Here is a 20,460-nt window from a genome sequence, read left to right as displayed (position 1 = left end):
CATCTGTCAGCAGCTGTGCTCATCTCCCAGAGGTTTCACTGTTTGAATGTATCAAATGAACGGGATCCATCCTGTTAGGCTTGGGAATAACTTGATGGGTGGATAAACATGCAGAACCATAGCGCAGACCTGCCGTGATTAAGACTTCATGCCTGTGGAATCACATGTCGAGTGTAAAGTGTGTACCTCTATTTTCCCCTCTGTGTACCAATCTCTGCTGTCTCAGTAAAAGAAAAATGTGTAAGATGTGTTCTGGAAAGTCTGTTTAAACGAAAGAAATATGTTATAGTTCAGCCTTAGTTTCTTCAGCTGTGTTTCTGTCAAGTTTTCTTTTCTTCCTTTGGTGGTCTGGCAACTGTCATCTGATCTTTTATCTTTTTGTATAGGCTACTTCAGTTCCTTTAATTCCTCCCTTGGTCAAACATCATCTCATGATAACAGAAAAAAAACACAGTGGCTATATTTGGTGCCAGAAAAACAAAAAAACAAATCATCATGTTAGCACATTTACTTGTCTCCATGAGTCAGAAATGTGGATCCTTCACAGGTTACTTTTTCATTTTCTTGACTGATTACTAAAGGAAATTCATGTTTTTTGTCACCTTACATCAATAATCACAGGGTATTGCAATAATACTGTATCCTCTCCCCTTGTCTCCTTCAGCCCAGAGCCTCCCATGTCCCCTGTGGGCCGTAATGGTTTTGACACCCAGTCAGATGTGTACAAGATGCTGCAGGACTACGTGGAGCCCGTCTCTGAACCCAAGCAGTCCGGCTCCTTCAAATACCTCCAGGAAATCCTGGAGGCTGAGGACGGAGGTAGGGATTTCTGTGTGGGTGTGTTTCTGTGAACGCTTAAGAGAGTGTGTGTGTGTGTGTGTGTGTGTTGGGGGGGGGGGGTGATGGTGGAGGGGAAAAAAGCATGTGGTTCTCCTGCAACCTACATTTTAAGTGTCATGCTTCTTTTCCTAGGAACAGGAAAATGGCTGTAGCCGGTATCAACAGGCAAAGAAATAATCTATATTGTCAACACTTTTACTATGTTTTTATTTATATATTGTCATAATACAAAAACACATTTTAGGTGATATCTCAGACAATGCTAGTTTGATTTTGATAAAAAAAAAAAAAAACTTTTGAGGTGATTTCATAACCATGGCCATCATAATGATTTAATTGGAGAGTTGACAAGTTTTGCTGCTATGTGTCATGTTGACAATATTACTAACTGATCCCATTGTGAAAGCAACAATCGATTCATCTGTCAGTTATTTTCTCAATTACTGATTAATCATTACATCTATTCCCCAAAGCACATGTTGACATTTTTAAGTAGCTTGAGCAGCCCCAAAAACAAACATATTTCTTTTAAAAGAAGACTTGAAAAGACACAATATTCACATTTTATAAGCTAAATCTTTGGCATTGTTGATTAAAAAATGACTCGGGTTAATCAAGTATTATAATAGTTGTTTTTCTTGATTTTCTGTCAATCAACTAATCCTATCAGCTCTACATAGCTATTAAACCACCATATTCTTCAGAGTCAGAACTAAGACTTAAAAAACTTAAAGAAAGATAGCTTGACACCTGAATCACATCCTCAAATGTTGTTATTCTGCAATGATATAATGTCAGCTATTGTGACTTTGATACACTTGGCTGATCCATCGTCAACAGACTACATCATGTTGACATTACACTGTTGAGTAGGTATCAAATAAGTCGGGCAAGTACCTGGGTATGCCTGCGTTCATCTTTGCAATTCTCACAAACTGGTGTGTGTGTGTGTGTGTGTGTGTGTGTGTGTGTGTGTGTGTGTATATATACATATTGGCTCAGGCAGCTTCTCAGTAACTGTTTTGAGCTGCTCTGTCTTACTGGCATAGATTTCCTTTTATAGAAAGACACAGACAGCGAGGTTAGAGGATAGAGAGGAAGAGTGAGAGAGAGAGAGTGAGAGGCAATACAGAGCAAGAGAAAACAAGAGACGGAGGGAGAAGGAGAAAGATGAAGTACTTTAAATAGCTCACACACGGATGAACAGAGTAGGGAAGTTTTGGTTGGGCAATTTACTGCAAAAACAACTTTACAAAGGACAATGTAGTGAGAAATACAGTTTTCCTGTCTGCCATCTGACCATTCAGCATTCCAGCTTTTCAGGACGAGTCATGTGATGCTGGCAGCAGCAGAGGAGGGCTAATCCTGCGAATAAACCACTAAAGCAGGGCAACAGTTGTGAAAGTCGTAATTATAAGCCGAGTGTTGGTGTGGTAAAGCGGAAATAGCCTGGACCGCAGAGAAGTGGGCTTATGACCTGTTAGCATGGATTGTCTATGATTAATGATTTTCTCAACCTCAGCGAACAACGTTGAGGCATCCTTGAGAAAAGTAAAGTGTTACGTGCTGTGACTGTATCAATGTGCAGTGTCAAAGTCAGCATGTGTGCTCAATAACCGTTTCCATAGGTAAATAATGGTTTTAATAAATGTATTTGTCATGCTGTTATATATTTGATCTCTCAACTCTCACTTAAATTAGAGAACCCCCCTCCAAAGATTTGTTCTGACAGAGTATACATACTATGGTTTGACTGTTGTGGGTTTTGGATTGCAATACTTGTACATGTGTTTTTGTTAGAGAACCTAATGATGGCTAATTTGTGGTACTGATTTGAACATTTTCATGCAACAAAGCAACAAGAACTTGTAGCTTGTAACTTAACCATGTTTGCCCGAAACATGACCCAGGTAATAAAATGGCCTTTTTTCTCGTAAAAGTGAAACAAAAGATTCTTCAGCAGAACATTAATCCCATATTTCTGCAGCATGTCCTCAGTTACATACTCAGACGCTTTCTTGTCTGATTCTTGAAGTGGTCAGAATTATTTTCTCCAACAGTTAGCCCTGACTCTCGTAGCATCAGTTGCCCCATCAATTTGCATTTCCCCTCACCTTAACCTGAGCCCAAGGTCAAAAGATAATGTATACTGGGGTTATATACTGTATTGGTCAAATCAGTTTCTTTGGCCAAAACATATAATAAAGACATTTAGATGGAAAAGCCTCATTTTCTTATATTTTAGAATAAATCAAACACACTTTACCTCCATTACCCCAGGGCAAGATTAAAAACTTCCTTTTCAGTTAACACATTGGTCTGAATTTGATGTGAGAGCTGACAGGATAAATCACAGCACAAGGAACAACGCTGACTGCTCCTGCAGAGAGGCCTGGATCAGAGCCAGTTCATACAGTTTCCGTAATTTAGCACTTACCAGTACACTCAAAACAATGAGAGAGAGGGAGAACTAAAAAACGAGGCAGACATTAATGACAGACAAAGGAGGAGAGTTGGAGGGAGAGGGACTCTGCTGATGGATTAAAGAGATTTAGAGGGAACTCTTTTTGTCCGCTGTCAGTGGTCTTTCAGCTTGGGAGATTGGCAAGTTGACTGACAGGCTTAGCCCTCGATGACACAGGGAGACATTTCAGGTTTACATAGGGATCATTTAAAAGCTACCATTTTGCCCACCCTTGTTTTTTTTAATATCTCAATAAAGAAGAAACAAGTCAAATTAGCAATTGAACACATTTGACTCTCAGGTTAAAGTCAAATCGTCCTGTTTTTGAATGCATACTTTGCTGTCAGGCTTTTAAATCACCGTTGTTGGTCCCCTTTTGAAGACGAAAGCCCCTGTAGAGGCCATGTTGACATTCAGGGGCTTTTAAAGTTAAAGCAAACAAGAGTGTCAGTTTACCGAGAATTCCACAAGCTCTGCCATGATTAGATAGCAATGTGTATGGAAGAGGGGTGGAGTGTTAAATACTGGTGTGAAGTTAGTGTGTTTAAAGCAATATAACATAAGGTGATAGAAAGATAATAGAAAGTTGTACTTATTGTACCACTATGCGGCACTGTTATTTTCCCATACCATGTTGAGGTATTATGAAGTTGTATGGCAACAAATAAGCCTTTGAACTTTTTTTGTATGTTTTTGTAAATTGTAATGTTTGCGAAGAATCTTGCGAAGAAGAGGATTTCTTGGTCGTCGATGAGATTTTATCATTTCCACCTTCATTAATGAGCATTTTAGGTGAATTTAAGGGGAAGACAGAGGGTCGACAACGTAATGGGGGAGTGTTTCTTCAACAGTTGGAAAAAGAAATAAACAAAATCCCAGTGACCTCTCTGAACCTTCATCCAATCCCCGAACTCCAAGTTTATTATTTTAAAGAAATCTTTGAAAAATATCATATTTTATGCTGTAAAGTGACTTTCCAACAGCTTACAGGAGGTGTTTTTTCAGGAGATAGCTCGTCATAACAGTGATGATAAACCATGGCCACAAAACCCAGTTTCAGTACATGGAAAGTGCTTGTAAGGGAAGCAGACTGCGTCCTTTCTCAGGACATGAATCAGCATCAGTGCTATGCTGTGAAGGAAATATTATACTTACTTGTCTAAATATTGATTCCGTTCTGGATTATAACATGTAAACATGGAATACGAACATACAGTAATATTTGTTACTTCGAGCTCACTTTGCCTTAGAAATGATATGCGAAGTCAAACGGATCAATCCCAGTGGACAGAGTTGGATTTGATTTGAACAATGTGATTAGAATTGTCTGTAGTCGTGGCTACAACTTGGCTAGGTAAAGGCATGTAGATAAACATCACATTAGTCATGCCCCCCTTCAAACACACAGAGTAATTCAATTCTGGATGTGAAGTTTCAAGGGAAGGTGGAGAGGAGCCAGATTGTTATTCCACAGGGATCAAGACACAGCTGAAAAGATACAAGATTTAAAGCCTCTGTAACATTTCAGTGCAGCGAGGGTAAACATGTGATTGAGGGGCTTAACCCTTCGACTGTTGGCACAGAGGACAACTGTTCTTTTGACACTAACCAGATATTACTTTCATTATAGTTTTTGTTTATATTCTATATATTCTTTTATTTGCTTACTCTTGAAGTAACAAACAAAAGCAAACAGAAATCCTTAGTTTCAAATTTGTCTGTCTATCTGTCATCTCAGCTGATCATTGTGCCCATTTTATGAATTATCTTTCTTGTCACATAGTTTTGATAAAACCTTTTTTAAACCCTCAAGAGAAAGTCAGCCCTAAAGTATGTGCAGCAGGGTCAGGAACTTCCTCGAGAAGTTGATATAATATCCCACAAAAGCTGTCTAAAATTATATTATTACAGCTGTTTATTTATCTTTTGACATTGTGATTCCCTTTGCCCTAAACTCTCTGAGGCTTCACACTCTGCACTTGACAGGTTTGAGTTAGTGTGGGGGCTAACATGAGTGTGTGACTGTTTTACAATATGTCTGGTTGATATTAGTCACAGTGTAGGACACACATTGTGCCGTAAATGTTGCATGGGGAGAGATATGTGTTGTAATGGGCCAACTTGTGACTGTCTGTCAAATAAAATATGGTGTCTGTCAGCGTTCACAGGGCGTAAGTAGTCTGGCTATTTGAAAATATAGAAGCAAGGCTAAACAAATACTCATTCATGTTGATTTCTGCATCTATTCCTGACTGTGGTATTTTATTAGTCAACCTTCCCCTATTCCTGACTGTGGTCTTTTATTAGGCAACCTTCCCCTCTGTGAGAAAGTCACAAGAGTGGTGCATATAAAAGGCTTTCTATTAGAGTGCATCATTAGGTAATGATATTAATCCCAGAAATAACATACCCAGCTAATGTCGGCTCTTAAACACACCACAGAGCAGTCAGAGGCTAACTGAGGGTTACTGAGGGATGGAAAGAACTTTGAGTCAGGTGCCAGATGCAAGGTAATTAGGCTGTGGTTAGTAGCCTGTTGGCCTGAATAGCCTCTGCTAGCACATCATAAGTTAGTAATATACTGCAGTTCACAGCTGTGCCCCACTGATCTACTCTGGTGGAATGGCTCCAGATATCCAGTATTAAGTTTGCTCCTTTCATGCATTCCAGTCAGGCGTAACTAAACCCTTGATGGTTGAATTTGACCACTCTTAATAAAAAATGCCATCTGTCAGAAGATAGCAACCCCTGCCTACCACCAGAGTTACCAGCCTCAATCACTTATAGCTTATGTGTTTAAAAAAATAGCCTTTGTTTGTTGGTGTAATTGTAACTACATAAATGAGTATTATATACTGATTCAACTGTTCGTGTAGCAGATTGTGTTGATGTCGTGCAGTAACTGTTTTATTCTTGTAGTTACAGAAAAGATTTCTTCTGTACTGTTTCTTTTGGAGACATATCTTAAATTTGACAAAAAAAATCTCCTTTAACGTCATCACAACTCACCATGTGCTGTTCATGTGCATCGTGTGATTGTGGCACATTGGTGTGATGGTTGAAGCTTGACTTTGGGACAAGGGATGTGTTCCCTGCTGGTTGTCTAGCCAGGCTGACTGATGAATTCCTTCTAGGAAGTGCTGATACAGACTATTGAATAAAGCACACAGGAACAAGCAAGAGACACAGAGAGGTCAAAGAAAAGAGAAGGCGTAAGAGAGAGAAAGACAAAAAGAAATCCAGTAACCGTGATCTAAAGGGGGAGGAAAGCTGAAGAAAAAAGTTGAGGATAGGGCGTAACTTCTTATAATACAGAAATCTTATTCAGCAGCTAAAACAACTCTTGAATACACTATAACTCTGTGTAGCATTACCACATAAATATTTAGACCCCGATAAAGATTGTTGGCATACAGTATTTTGCCCTCTACTAATCAGAAATGGGATCTTAAGTTACCATTAGTCCTGAGCATGAGACAGCATTGAAGGCAAAGTGATTGTAAAAAAAGTACAATCAAATTTGCTACTATTAGTACTATGTTTACGGCTGGAGCAAAACTTGCTTGAACCAGGTTATTGTATTGTATAATTTAAAACTATACCTGACATGGATACCTGTTACATGCCCTTATGTCAGCAGAGTTACAAGCATCTGTGACAAAGGCCAACAAATAGTGAGAAATAGCTCAGTGGGGAACAAAAACTGACCCCTGGTGCCTTCTTTAAGGGTATAGTGGGAAATAATAATCAATCTTTGTATCATTTTACCAACCTGCTACAGACCTGGGAACCACCACGCTCTAATCTTACGACCTAGAACTCTAAGGGAATTTCCGGCAGTGTGCAAACACAAAAAAGGACAAATACACATTCTCATGAACCTGTATAGCTTTTTTCCTTGAATAACCAGATAAGCACTACCTGGAAACCAGTAATCCTAGAACACAAACACACATGCATATATTTGTGTATATATAAATATTTATATGTAGCAATGTTCATATTATGTCCGTGCCTGGGATTCTGGGAGCATATTGCACATTTATAGTATGCATGCTAATCTATGGTTTACTTTCCAAAATTCCTATACTTATTTGTTATTTCTAGGTGTGTCCCCAACAGACAGAATGAGAAACTTAAAGTCTCCAGTCAGGTCTCCAATCCCCAAACTGGGAAGCCCCATCCCCAGCCCCATGCCTGGTCTTCAGAAGCTACCCCAGTGCACACGCTGCTATAATGGCATTGTGTAAGTATTGTACAGGTCCTGGGTTAATTTTTAAGTAAATAAGAACATTATATAATATCTCATAGAATAAGTAAGCAATTGTGTCTCATTAGTCAGAGACCCTGTTTAAGAAGCTTGTGATTTAGTACATCCAAAATGTTTATTTTATTCATAAAGTTTCAACAATACAGTATAGGTTTTTAAGGTATAGTGAACCACAGTGTACATAACAGTCTACCGTGGTCTACAATTACAGACTACTGAAGATGCAGTAAATATGTTACTGGAAATATGGATGATTTATTTTCAGATTTGTACATTTTTAATGGCCATCTGGAAATTATATTTCTCTGTCTGATTTTATCACTCTGCCTGTGGTCATAAAGTTTAAACGCTGAACTACGTGAGGTGAGTAAAGGTTCTTCCCTGACTCTGAAACAAAGGGGTTAACTTGCACAGGTCGACCTGCACCAACAGGCCTTTCACAAGAACTGAAAAAATCTATTCCCATTTATCATTTTAATGATTAAACCAATCCATCTTGCACACCCTTTCCCACGAACACATTAAAAACTTTCACTAAACATTAAGCATGAGCACATGCACACACACACGCACACACACACGCACACACACAGTGTTGATCACACTCACCTTTCCTCCCAAGTAACCACATGCACCGGTAATCCCCCCTCTATAAAAGCAGCTGCAGGTAAGCAGTGATGTCATCGGCTTACTTTACTTGTTAACAAGAGTGCATTGTAGGAGCTTATAGGGCACAAAAAGGCTGTTATGACCTGGGAGCATTTTATAGCTTTTTAGAAAAATATAGAGTACTGTGTAAAGAGTTTATCCTCCAAGTCGTGTGGTTAGATGGGAAAGCGGTTAAAAAAAGAATCAGGCTTATGACTGAATGGTCGCTGGCCTGAATGCCCAGTCCAAAATGGAAAATCTTATTGGTAACAGTGAATGAACAACACCCTTAACAACTGTCGTCACTGTGTGACTGAGTGAAGCAGTGAACTTCCAAATGCAGCAGGGTTGATCAGTTGCCAGCCAGCAGAATAGAAATGTACTATTCAACTCCCAGGTATGAAAACACCTCTCAGAATGTGTTCTTTGAAAATGTCCTACGACATATGATGAAATCTATTCAAATGCTTGCAGGGTTACAGTCATATAAAGTATGATAATTGCTGATTTGCATAGATAATGGAAAGTTCAGTAAACAACTGTGAGTCAGTCATGAGCAATTCATCATCACTTGTTTCCATTTAAAGTGTTCTGCTTAATGCTTTGTACTCTGTGATGATGGCATCTCCCTAAAAACTGCGCACTTCTCCTTTTATAGCACTGTGCATCTTGCAGTTTCCTTGTCATGGTATCATTTCCTATCGTGCATTCATGCATTTTTATCCTTCTCAGTTGTGCAACTCTGTGGTTGCATTGTATTTATCCAGTGTGGCTGGTACCTTCAACCAACCATCTTTTATGCACACAGTAAAAATGGCCACTATCTTTATTGCAAGATATCAAATATCAGTCCAATACTGACTCAAATAGCTAGATCGGATAGTGGCTGATCTATGGGGCTGATCTATTGAGTTAAATTACACATGAACTATGCAATCCATCAGCATTGTGCTAGACCCAAACATTTTGTCAGGAGAGCTAACATAGTATGAAGGGAGCAAAAACAAGGGGTCAGCAGTTTGCAGGTATACCACACTTGCTACACCAAGAAGTTCTATGGCTACTTGCAATATCTGCAAAGCCAATGTTTCGAGGGGTGCTGGAAGCACTGCAAAGTATAACACAACCAACTTCAATCACTTCCAGAAGCGTCATGCCAAAGAACGATGATTCCCATCATTCTTTTCCTCACAGTGAGGAATACAGCTTTCTCATTTTACACAGGTTTACACCGGTAGTCTACATCGGCCAATACCCAAAGCCTGGGCATTAAGAAAGGGATAAAGAACAGAAAAACTAAAACACAATGAGTCTCAAAATTATTCATCAAAAGCCCAATGTGGCTTAAAATTTATTTATTTCAAGCAAAACTATCATGCATTTGTCACAAAAGTCATCTGAGCATCACTTAGACCTTTGAAAGTTCTGTAACTATCATTCATGAATCAAGTAATGATTGAAAAAGTATCATGCAGAACATGGAGAAACATTGGCGTTTTAATGGCAGCGTTGAGATTAGGTTAAATGCTGGTTCTTTAGCATGAACAAACCAAATCAAAACTCTGTAGGCTAAGTAGGCAGTGTGTTGGATCAAAGGCGAAAGGCTATAGACATACATGCTGGTGTGGCCTATGCTAACATCAACACAATCTGTTTCTCTCTTTGCTTTGCTGGATTGTTTTTCGTTTTGCAGTCATCCTCTGCTGCATCTCCATGATTTCTAAATTTGCTAAAACCTTCTCAAGTCTAACAGTCTCTGTCTTCCGTCGTCTCCCCATCCAGTGGCACCATCGTGAAGGCCAGGGACAAGCTCTACCACCCTGAGTGCTTTATGTGTGATGACTGCGGTGTCAACCTCAAGCAGAAAGGCTACTTCTTCATCGAGGACAATCTGTACTGTGAGACCCACGCCAAGCTGCGCGTCCAGCCACCAGAGGGCTACGACGTTGTTGCCGTTTATCCCAACTCCAAGGTGGAGCTAGTCTGAGATGGAGATGGATCTGGCTGCACTGTATATAACTTGGAGAATGGGGCTACTGAGTATCCTGGCTTACATTTATCAGGCTCTGTCAAGCAGGAATGCCGAACTTGGATCAGTTTTGCCTTTGGGAGTGTCCTATGAAATTTGTGTTTCAGTGATCCAAAGTCAGCATTTCTGCACCGATAGACTTGATACACGCTGTGTATATTGAGCATTTTGAAATATGTTGACAGAAAAAGGATCTGATGAGTATCCCAAAACCCAAACCTGCTAAAAGGCTGACAGCCCTCATCTCATAATCAGTGTGTTTACATTGAATTCTAGATCCAAGAAAAAATACTGAACCAGTCATGGTTATATTTAGAAAAGGTGTTCATCATGCACAATCATATCCACATCACAGGGACAACATATCACCAGAATATTACTTGTAAAAACCAAGAAACAAGACATGCACAAATGGCAAGATTTGGTAGAAACAGCTATAAATTACAACAGCAGTCTCCAGCTACCTGCTTCATCACCAGCATCATGTTCAGTGTCCCACTGTTAAACCCGGCACGACAACCCTCACGCAAGCCTTAAAAATAACTTTAAAACACTAGTGTGTGGGTGTGATATGGGTTATCACAAGAGAATTTTACTTGATTGGTGCATATGTTGTGATGAATTGTGCAGAGGAGTTGATGTTTTTTTGCCTTCTGACTAATTTTGCATTTAATTATTACTTTTATTATTACGACAGTTTCCCATACCATCCTACAAAATGTCAGTCTATGTTTTGCAAAGTCATTCAGGATAAAATTGTGCTTTGTTTAAGCCTTGGTTAAGGGGTTTAACTGTGTTTGTGTTTTAAATGTGTCTTTTTAACTATGTAACATTTACACATTATACTCCAGTTGCAGGCGGACTTTAACATTTTCTCATCCATGCAGTTTATTTTTCAGACTTTCTATGTTACAAAGCTGGGGAAATATCTCTGCTTGATCACTTGGTCACTTTTTCTGCTCACTTTTCATTTTCATGAAACAATAAGCAATAATTCATAATAAGCAGACAGCAAGTATAATTGTGAGTGTCTGGAATGTGTGTCGGTATGCTTTGGTGAATGGGTTTGCTGAACTATAACCTAGAGTAAATGCCTCCGTATGCAGCTATCCAAGCACCACCTTCTGAAATCTAAACAAAACCCTGCAGGCCACAGCCTTAATGTTCTGTGAGGGAATATAGAAAGAATTTCTCCCTGCTGTGATCACAACAACCTCAGTTTATAAACAACAAATGCAAGAAATGAGACTTTAATGATGGAACTCAGCCCAATGCGTACAATGATGACATTTTGAACAGGCGTGATACACAGTAACAGAAGATTGTAACTCAAGTGTTCTCAAGCACCTGACAGAGAGAGAACTTTCAACTCTCACTCATGTTCACATCAAAAATTTACAGTTCATAAAAGCAAGAGCACAGAGTTCAGCCACTATGTCTATTTAAAAAGACACTGAGATGCTCTCCGCCTCTCATGACAACTTTTAAAAATGTGCATGTGAAAAAGGAGACACGGACCACAGAAAACTGTTAAAAACTCATAAACTGGGACTCCACAGCTTACAACATGTGGGAGTAATATTCACTTTGTTTAGTTTTTTGGACCTACAACAGAGATACATTACAGTTCATCTTTGGAAGACAGAAAAAGACAGAAATTGGAAAAATGCATAGTTGTTTTCCCTTCCTACTATGAACTCAAATTTCTGGTCACAGCCAAGTCCATGAAGCAAATGAAATATACTTCGACATTTCCTCTGAGAGTGGGGGAACAGAAAAGGAGTGAGTGAGGAGGAGAGGAGAAAGAGAAATGAGAAGACGGCATGTATTTTCTTGACGGAAATTCGTTGTGCAAGAAGAAAGAAATGTGTCATTATGACTGCAATATGTGGCTGTTATTCTTTGGGTTATTGTAATAGTGAAGTAAACTGGGAGGGGAGGAGTGATCTTATTCTTAATTTTAGAAATCGTTCTAACAAAACTACTTTTTAATTTGAAATGAGAAAAGTAATTTTGCAGTGCTGATATCCATCATTTTTTCTAGATATCAACAGTGATGCGTAGCTGCTGGTATGCCATCTATACTAGTTATCTTGTAAATTATGTGAAAACTATATTGCTGCCGCAGTGTTTCTTTAGTATTGTACATATTTGTTTTATTCAACGTATAGTATAACATGTCACTCATGTGTCATTGCATACCCAATGTCTTTAAATGATTTCTTTGACACAAATCCCCTTCTTGTGTTTAACTTATTGTTCTATCAACACATGTTTTGTGTATTTGCTTTTTTTTCTAGGACCTAAATAAAATAAGAATTGCATTAACATGAATTGATCATTCACATTCTTTACTGGTCTTAACTGCAGGATCTCCCACAAAAATGTTAAGAGCAGCACTGTGAAAAACACAAGGGATTCAATTTGTCTTCGTTTGTCACCCCAGCTCGGACATGGCAATTTTCAGTAACACACACTGTAGGACCACCAGGCTACAATATGCGTGTCTTGCAACCTAAATCCTCATCCACTTCAGAGAGGCCTGAGCAAAGCTTTACACAACGGTATTGCCCATGATAAGAAACTATTTTTTTTAACTTTAGTTTCAGCAGCCACCCTGCTGAAACAGTTGTGCTCTCAAAATTCAGGGTGTGAGGGAATACACACAAATTCTGTTAATCAAACTAGAACTGGTGGGCCCTGTTTCTGGAAAGACTTTCAATTAAAACAGAAGTAAGCCTTCATTTTGTTACTCCTTATTTGAAAAGTGGCTCTCTGAAACAAATCTTAACATTTTCCTCATTTCTGAAAGTATGTGCAGACAGCACTGTCCTAATGAAAACAACATGTCAAATTAGGGGTTCTTGTATGTCTTGCTGTAGTCTGTAAAATCCATGCACCTCCACCGACAGACAACATTAATCTGAAGTTAACCCTGTATGGTCGTAGGTTTAATTAAACCTTCATTAATTAGTCCTGTAGTAACTTTAATCTTTTGTCAGGAATCTGGTTAATTCATTCATCATATAAGGCTCAATTTAATGTAATAATATTACGAGCCATATCAGAAAAAAGCCAATTTCAGCATACTTGGTTTAAAAGGGCACTTAAGCCAAGAAGTAGGCTCATCACATTTATGGCTTCTCGTGTTGCTGTATGTGCATCAGCACCAGAGCAGTATGTCAAAACTATAATACATACACAATACACAATACATACACTTGCAGTTACATGGTACAGCTTTGAGGGAATTCTTGTAAAAGCAGGAGGTGAGAGGCCACCTCATACCCCATTAAATGACTTTGCACCTTAAGTAATAACTCATTCAACAACCATCGCGAATGTGAGCAGATTTTAAGCGAGCTGTGAGAGAAGTCTGGGTGAGAGAAACAGACAGGCCTGAAGAGAAGAAGGCAAGAGAGCGATAGAGAAGTTAACATAGAGCTTGTTTTTGGAGCGACAGTTAGCTGAAGTGTTTTGTCTAATCAGCATTACTCACATAATGTTTCCCATATGCATGACATGCGTATTGTGCTGTCAGTCCCAAACTTAACTTAAAGTACATCTTCATTATTGTGCTGCAGGCAAATATCAGTTTTTTTAGGAGTATTAAGTATAATCAAGATAAAAGGTTTATTTGTGTCCATTCTGGGGTTTGGATTTGTTAACTGTAAAGAGTTCTGTGAAAATGAAAATAGCACATCAGTCATTCTCAACTTCAGTTTACAGTTTGTAAAATAAAATTTGGTGGTGAAGAACATCACTTAACAGAGCCACAAAGTGTAAGCACAACAGAGGCAACAAGAAATGCAGGGAGAGAAACCGAGACTGCCACGTGGAAAGACTTCTGCTTCTCTCACATCTATAAACAGTTAGTCCCCTTTAAAGATAAACACTTCGTGTTGCTCAGAAACAGAGCTTGCTTTGCTCTCCAAGCTACTGCAGTGTCCGTCGCATCTCTGAGTACTGACTACGAAGCTTCCCTCAACTTACTTTCAACTCAATTAACCAAGCTAACCAGGGCGAAATTACATCGGCTTGTATGGTGGAGCTAACTGTATCTCTTGCCTTCTCTGAATTATCTCCACATACACACACAAGCTACCACACATCTCTTTGTTGTTCTCTGGCACATGTCTTCTTGTAAGTGGTAAATAACAAAAAGGAATGTTAAGTGAAAAAAATCTTTTGATAAATCTGCATAAACATCACTTGGCCAGGCCTGCAACTGAAGAACAGACACATTAGGTCAGATTCAATAGCTTTATACAATGCAAAATACCTTATGGAAAACTAGAAAATAAATCCTCATAAACAAAAGATTTCTCTTTAATTATCTTTAGTTTAAAGTCAGATTGAGCCAATTAACGTATACCTTTGTAGGCTTCACTCATAGTTCTGTTTTAATCCATCTGCACTTTAAAAGCCTTTAAGACAAAAGCAAGTTCTTTCTGCATTCCCTTTGGTAAGAATGCTGACACTGTGTATGCTGCTCCAGGACTTGAGTGGGGTGTCTGACAGCTAAAAATCACGTGGGATCTACTGATCTCCAAGTTCCCATTTCTCATTCTTGTCACATTCTCTCCCACTTTCTTCACTCCATCTCCTGTCTTGTGCCCCTGGCTTTCTGTACATACATTTTACCATGAATTTATATCACTGTGATGCTCACAGACAGACTATTCTATTGAAAAAAAGAAATGTTTTCAAATCAAAAATACCCAATCTCTCTATTTTCTCTCTCTTATATCTGTGCACCTCCTTTCTTTATGGAGCATTCTCTTCATTCCTGATCTGTGGGGCCATATGGTACCAACCTGTTGTCTGTGACAGCCATGATTTGTCTTACTGGATGAGTGCCAGCTATACCTTGGTATAAAAGATATAAATTGAAGACATGTACCATTACTCAAAAGGCCCACAGTACATAAGCAACACATGAATTTATAACAGTAAAGGTTCTTAGAGGGTATAATGTGGAGCTCACTTAGAAGAGCTTTTGGTCGATGATGAAAGAGTCTGGAGATAATCTTCACTTTAGCTTTATAATAACATTGGCGGTTTAGTTTATATTAAAGGGCTGACAACTTTGTAACCAAGTTCCATTCTAATGGCTGTGGTGTAACTAAAGCAGTAATGCAAGCAATTCTGTTTTTATGACCTCACACATTACTAAAAAATGACTGTGCGTGTAGTTCACAGTAGGAGGGAAAGAAAATGATGACCTTGCTGTGTGGCTACGAACCATGGAGAGTCTGTGAGTGCAGCTCCTCTCAGATATAGTGTTTGTAACAATGCTGTGTTTATCTATCTTTTACTAAAGACTTATCGGTTTCCATACTGACTCCCTTCAAAGATGACAAGACTTTTTTTTTTTACAGATAGAGTCACAATGCTTGCGCAATATTTGGCAAAACCAGTAGACACGTAAGAACATTTGTCTTATTTTGATAGCCAACCAATTTTCGTCAGTTTTTTTTCTTTTACAAATATACTGTGGTTGTGAAATCTGCTGCTTCAAAATAGTATTGTGGTGAAAAAGTGGCATTTAAAGCATAATTTCCTTGTTTCTCATGATTTGCACACTCTATGCAAAACTGTCAGGGGTAACAACCTTGTAAGGTTGATGGAATTTGGCTGCTTTTACGCACACTTGAACCGTGTAGATAATGTTGTGGAACTGTTGCATCAACTTATATGGAAAAATGACTCCAGGTTCTTTCATTCAAAAATTGGCAGAGCTATTATGGAATAAAATCTGAAGGGAGTTGTGTTTTGTCTTTATTTACTGATGCACACGTGTGTATATTCTTGTGTGTCTTCAACAAGGACAAAATCTACACACAAGGGTGAAAAGGTGCACAGTTTGTGTATACAGTACCCTTGTGGTTTGTTTGCAAGGGTTTTTGTGTATATCACTGGAAGTCCCTTGATCCTCCGTATGTTTTGGTTGGCCTTGTGAAGGGATGAAGCTTTGATTGAGCATTGCTTTGATTGATATTAGAGGGGGGTTTATAAAGAGACAGTCGCTGATCTTGAGACACCCATAGGATGACCTCAGAGCTGCTCAGTTCACAGAAGAGCAATAAATTCTTGTGAGGAAAATGGGCAGGTGGCTGAATAGTTTGGTGGAAAGAAAATGTCACTGATGCTGCCACAGTGAGAGGTTCACTGTCTCTGGGGCTATGTAAACATGTAGGTACAACTAGGTGTCTGACTGGCAGAACATATTTGCCTTCATCTGTGGTGGTGACCCAAATTGATTTCTCAACCAATGCCAGCACATTTTCAGCTGTGCAATTCACCTGTTTTTGTGTTTTAGAGATTGTTACAGTTGCTTTGCCTGATCTAACTGGGATATTTTTTTTCACAGAGTAGGTTATATTTTCACTCTCAATTGTTTGTCTGATTTAGTGGGATATCTTAACATTGTTATGTGATGTGTGATGGAATGTAAGATCATGGGCCAAGCAACAACTAATTCACATTTGAACAGTTTTGTAATTTTTTCATGAACTAACTTGAATGAAAAACAGTCAGGCACATGTGTCTTGTGGGTGTCACTATTTTGATTCCAAGATTGATCAAAATATGTTCTACTTTTTAAATACAGTAATGACACTTACGTTATTTGTGCTGACTTGACCGAGGTATGCTCTCTCTGAGTGATTTAGGTTAGCTGCCTCGCCCTGGATCTAAACTGCTTATACTGAACTATGAGCTAATTGTTTGATATGAAAACAGTACAGAATGGCAACTCCATTATGCTGTGAAGAAATATAATGTGCTTGGAAATTGTGTCGACAACATGTCACCTGTGTTTTGACGTTTGTGGCTGTTTGATCAGACCGTGACAGAATCCAAGAAATGACTTAAATAAGCTGGTGTTGGAAGGGAGGCACAAAGTCAGTCTATCAGAAGACTCATTTTATTTTACAGTCATGAAATGCAGACAGGGAATCCCCTCTGAGGTCTTTTGATTATTCTGTAAATGTGTGTAAATGGCGAATGTGGCCATCGTCCAGTCCCATAGAAGAGTTTGCTGCAGTATCTATTGGTTTTCAGACATATGAAACACATCTCTGCTGTCTCAACTCTGTTTAAATAAAAGTGGATGCAAAAACCAAACAGATGGCTCATATATTAGAGGTATGAGGGATGAGGTGCATTGAACTGAAAGTGATGACAGATTGATTTTGATAGAAAGTCAATACCAAATTAAACGAAAACAGGCACATTAAATAGGTAAAGCTGATAAGTCCACTTTGATGAAAAAACATTCTGTAACAACATTTAAAAGGAGATTATGGTACAAGGACTCAATACTCTCAGAGGAGTCAACACTGTTTCTAAGCATGGAGGTGATGGACAAAAACACATTGACAATATTCACCTGCTCAGTTGTTTGCTTGCTGCTGCTCTTTCTCAACACCCATTTGTCTTGATGATTTCACAACAGATATTGAAGATTGTCAAACTGCAGGTATACTGGGGATTGGAACCTTCGACAATGCCTCAAATTAAATTATGAATTAGGTTGACCTCTGCATCCCTCCAGTAAGTCAGAGACACTTACAAGAAACACAATCCTTGTCGGTGCACTTAATTTGCGACATTTAGGCAAAGTTAGAGAGATAGGGACTGGAAACAGGAAAGACCAATTAAACTGAACCGATCACAACAAGCCAACAAAAACAGTAGAATGTAAACAGATGTTGCAACTCCGCATCTGTCTTTCTCTTTTCTCTGACCTACTGGACATTCTCTGTGCTTCTCTTCATTTCTTCCTGTCTGTACTTTTTAAACACTCTTTTTAGTGACACAAGGGAAGCACACACATTCCCACACAGTTTTCTTTACATGAACTCTCTACCTCTCTACCCTTACAATACCCGAACAAGAAGTAGCTACGTGTTTCAGCAGATACCATAGTGACTGTCTGAAAACTTCCACAGTGGTTGGCACTATAGGACAAGCACTATTAGATACAAGTGCCAGCTCTCTCTCCCTTTCTCTTTATTCCTCTTTCTCCCTGCCTTTGTGTCCTCCACCCTTCCCAGACATCTTTAACTGAGTGAAAAAGGCCTTTATTTCCCTAAACAACTCATTCTGGACTTGAAGGAGACGGACTGGAGATACAATCGTCTGAGGGTCTAAGTATAGAGCAAGAATAGCCATAATTCTATCAGAGAGACAGAGAGAGTTGGGTCCAGCCTGTCTGCTGGAGTTATTTCTATTGCTGGCTTTAGCTCTACACTATGAATCACATAAACACTGACAGCCAGGACAGTATTCATCTCTTAACTTGAACAGCTGAAACTAAATAAATAGTACAACTCCTGCTTAAATGTTGTGTTGTTTAGGACACTTTTTTATGTTTTGACCAATTCCACTGCCATCTTACAGTGTCATTTTATTTCTCTTCACATCCCTCTGAGACATAAACAGCTTTCAGCGATCAAAATCAGGACAGCTAGAAGCCTGAGACCATTTGATTATGGATGTGTGTCTCCAACTAACATGCCACCCAAAATCAAACCAGGTTTTTGACTTTGACCAAATAAAACACAGTCATCTCATGAAAATATAAATATTCGTGCCAAATATAACTGAAATGTATCATAATGTACTTTGGTCCTTTTTGTTCTGCACTCCTTTCTACATCTTATGGATTCAGTAAAGCAGGAATTAAAGTTCAGGGGATATTAGCCCAGCTGGAAAGCTGATCCTGATAACTCATATATTAATCTGGACCAACATTTTATTTAGGTTTTAATTTGGTTCACTCTTACCGCTCTCATAGCGTCATTTTCAGCTGCAGGGGGCAGCTGTTTTCAGTGAAAAAGCTTTAAAACCTCAATGTACGTAACCTGCTCAGCACCAAAAGCCACTAGCTGGTGAACATATTGGGGCCTTTAGCAGCTAAAGAGCCAGATACTTCCCTCTGAAGTTGGTAGAGACCAAAAACAGAGCTAAAAGAAAGTGAGTATTGGACACATTTGCAGGTGGCCAGAAGCACAACTTCAAATGATTGATAATGTGGCTCTGTAACACCATTTCAACTAAAACAGTGATATCAATGTTGTGTTCACAACTTTTTATGGGTGTGTACGGGAGAAGGCTGGATCCAAAAGCACGACAGAGCCAAGCACCGATTACTAGTCATGGGAGTTTATTGAGACAGTCAACAATCAGTGGGGTGGAGAGTGATCCGAGCCCAGAATTAAGAATCCAGGCAAGACGGTGATTTGGGGCGGTGTAGGCGAAGCAGGTGGGCAGGCAGGTTCTGTGAAGGAGAGCACACAAGTGATAGGAATAGCAAGGGAATATTCTCGACAAACTAACACACAACTAGAGCTGGCCAAGGCTTGTACCACAGAAGATACACAGACAATCTGGTGAATACTGCCGTGCTAGACTGGGGTAGATAACTGGTGGCTGATTGCGAACGAGGTGCAGGTGTTTGAGAGCACAGAGCAGGAGCCAGGAAGACCACACCCACCTGCAGACAGAAAGACTCACAGGGAAAAACAGACAGACAGGGACAATAGGATGGGGAAACAACAGAGAACAAAAGGTAAACAGAGGAGGGGGACCGCTGGATACACAACTTGTGGCCAAAAAACGATTTATTGCAGGTTTTTAAACATTATGAATTACACAGTACATAAAAATATATCAGGTTTAATTGATTTAATTTCTACAGGATGGGTTTACACCAGTAAACCAGTAAAGTTGTGCAAAAGAAGTCCATAAAACCTGATAAAAAATGTGGTTTTTAAAGTCACAAACCACAATGTGAACAGTTCATAAAAAGAAGTACTCTGAGAACACCAAAACCATCCGCTCACACACACTGAGTTTACAGTAATCCACCCATGTGTAAATGACAGGGATTGTGTAATTATAGTTGTGTTAATATGACATAATGTTTGATCCATATACAGATGTGCGGGGGTTTTCTACAGACCGCCCAGATGAAACCACGCAGCTACACCGTGTCCCTAGCAAAACATGAGCTCATCTCCACATTCAGACTTATGACTCAAACTTGGAGCTTAAAAGCTGCTTCGTGTGCATTCTAGGGTGAAGATTTCATGTTCTTCTTCCAGTTCACCACATTAAATTGAGATTTGCAGCTGGGAAACGCCATTAGCCTACTTGGAGTAAAACGTAGGTCATGCTCACTGCACCATGAAGGCCCGGATT

The 20,460-nt window shown here is 39.2% G+C and overlaps 1 protein-coding gene across 1 annotated transcript in view; it reads left to right on the top strand.

Annotated features, from left to right (window-relative positions):
• The window catches only part of pdlim4 (PDZ and LIM domain 4), a 51,899-nt gene extending 39,314 nt beyond the window's left edge, over positions 1-12,585 (top strand). The window contains exons 5-7 of the mRNA XM_038707873.1: positions 665-819; positions 7,412-7,550; positions 10,005-12,585. Of these exons, the coding sequence (XP_038563801.1) occupies positions 665-819; positions 7,412-7,550; positions 10,005-10,209 (499 nt within the window). The 3' untranslated portion in view covers positions 10,210-12,585. The remainder of the gene's footprint in view (positions 1-664; positions 820-7,411; positions 7,551-10,004) is intronic.
• The last annotated feature ends 7,875 nt before the right edge of the window (positions 12,586-20,460 follow it).

The sequence above is a fragment of the Micropterus salmoides genome, unplaced genomic scaffold (genome assembly GCF_014851395.1).
Source record: "Micropterus salmoides isolate LMB-PRFRI ecotype aquatic unplaced genomic scaffold, ASM1485139v1 Ms_hic_scaffold_9, whole genome shotgun sequence".
NCBI classification, from domain to species: domain Eukaryota; kingdom Metazoa; phylum Chordata; class Actinopteri; order Centrarchiformes; family Centrarchidae; genus Micropterus; species Micropterus salmoides.
This window is presented reverse-complemented; position numbering and strand designations above follow the sequence as displayed.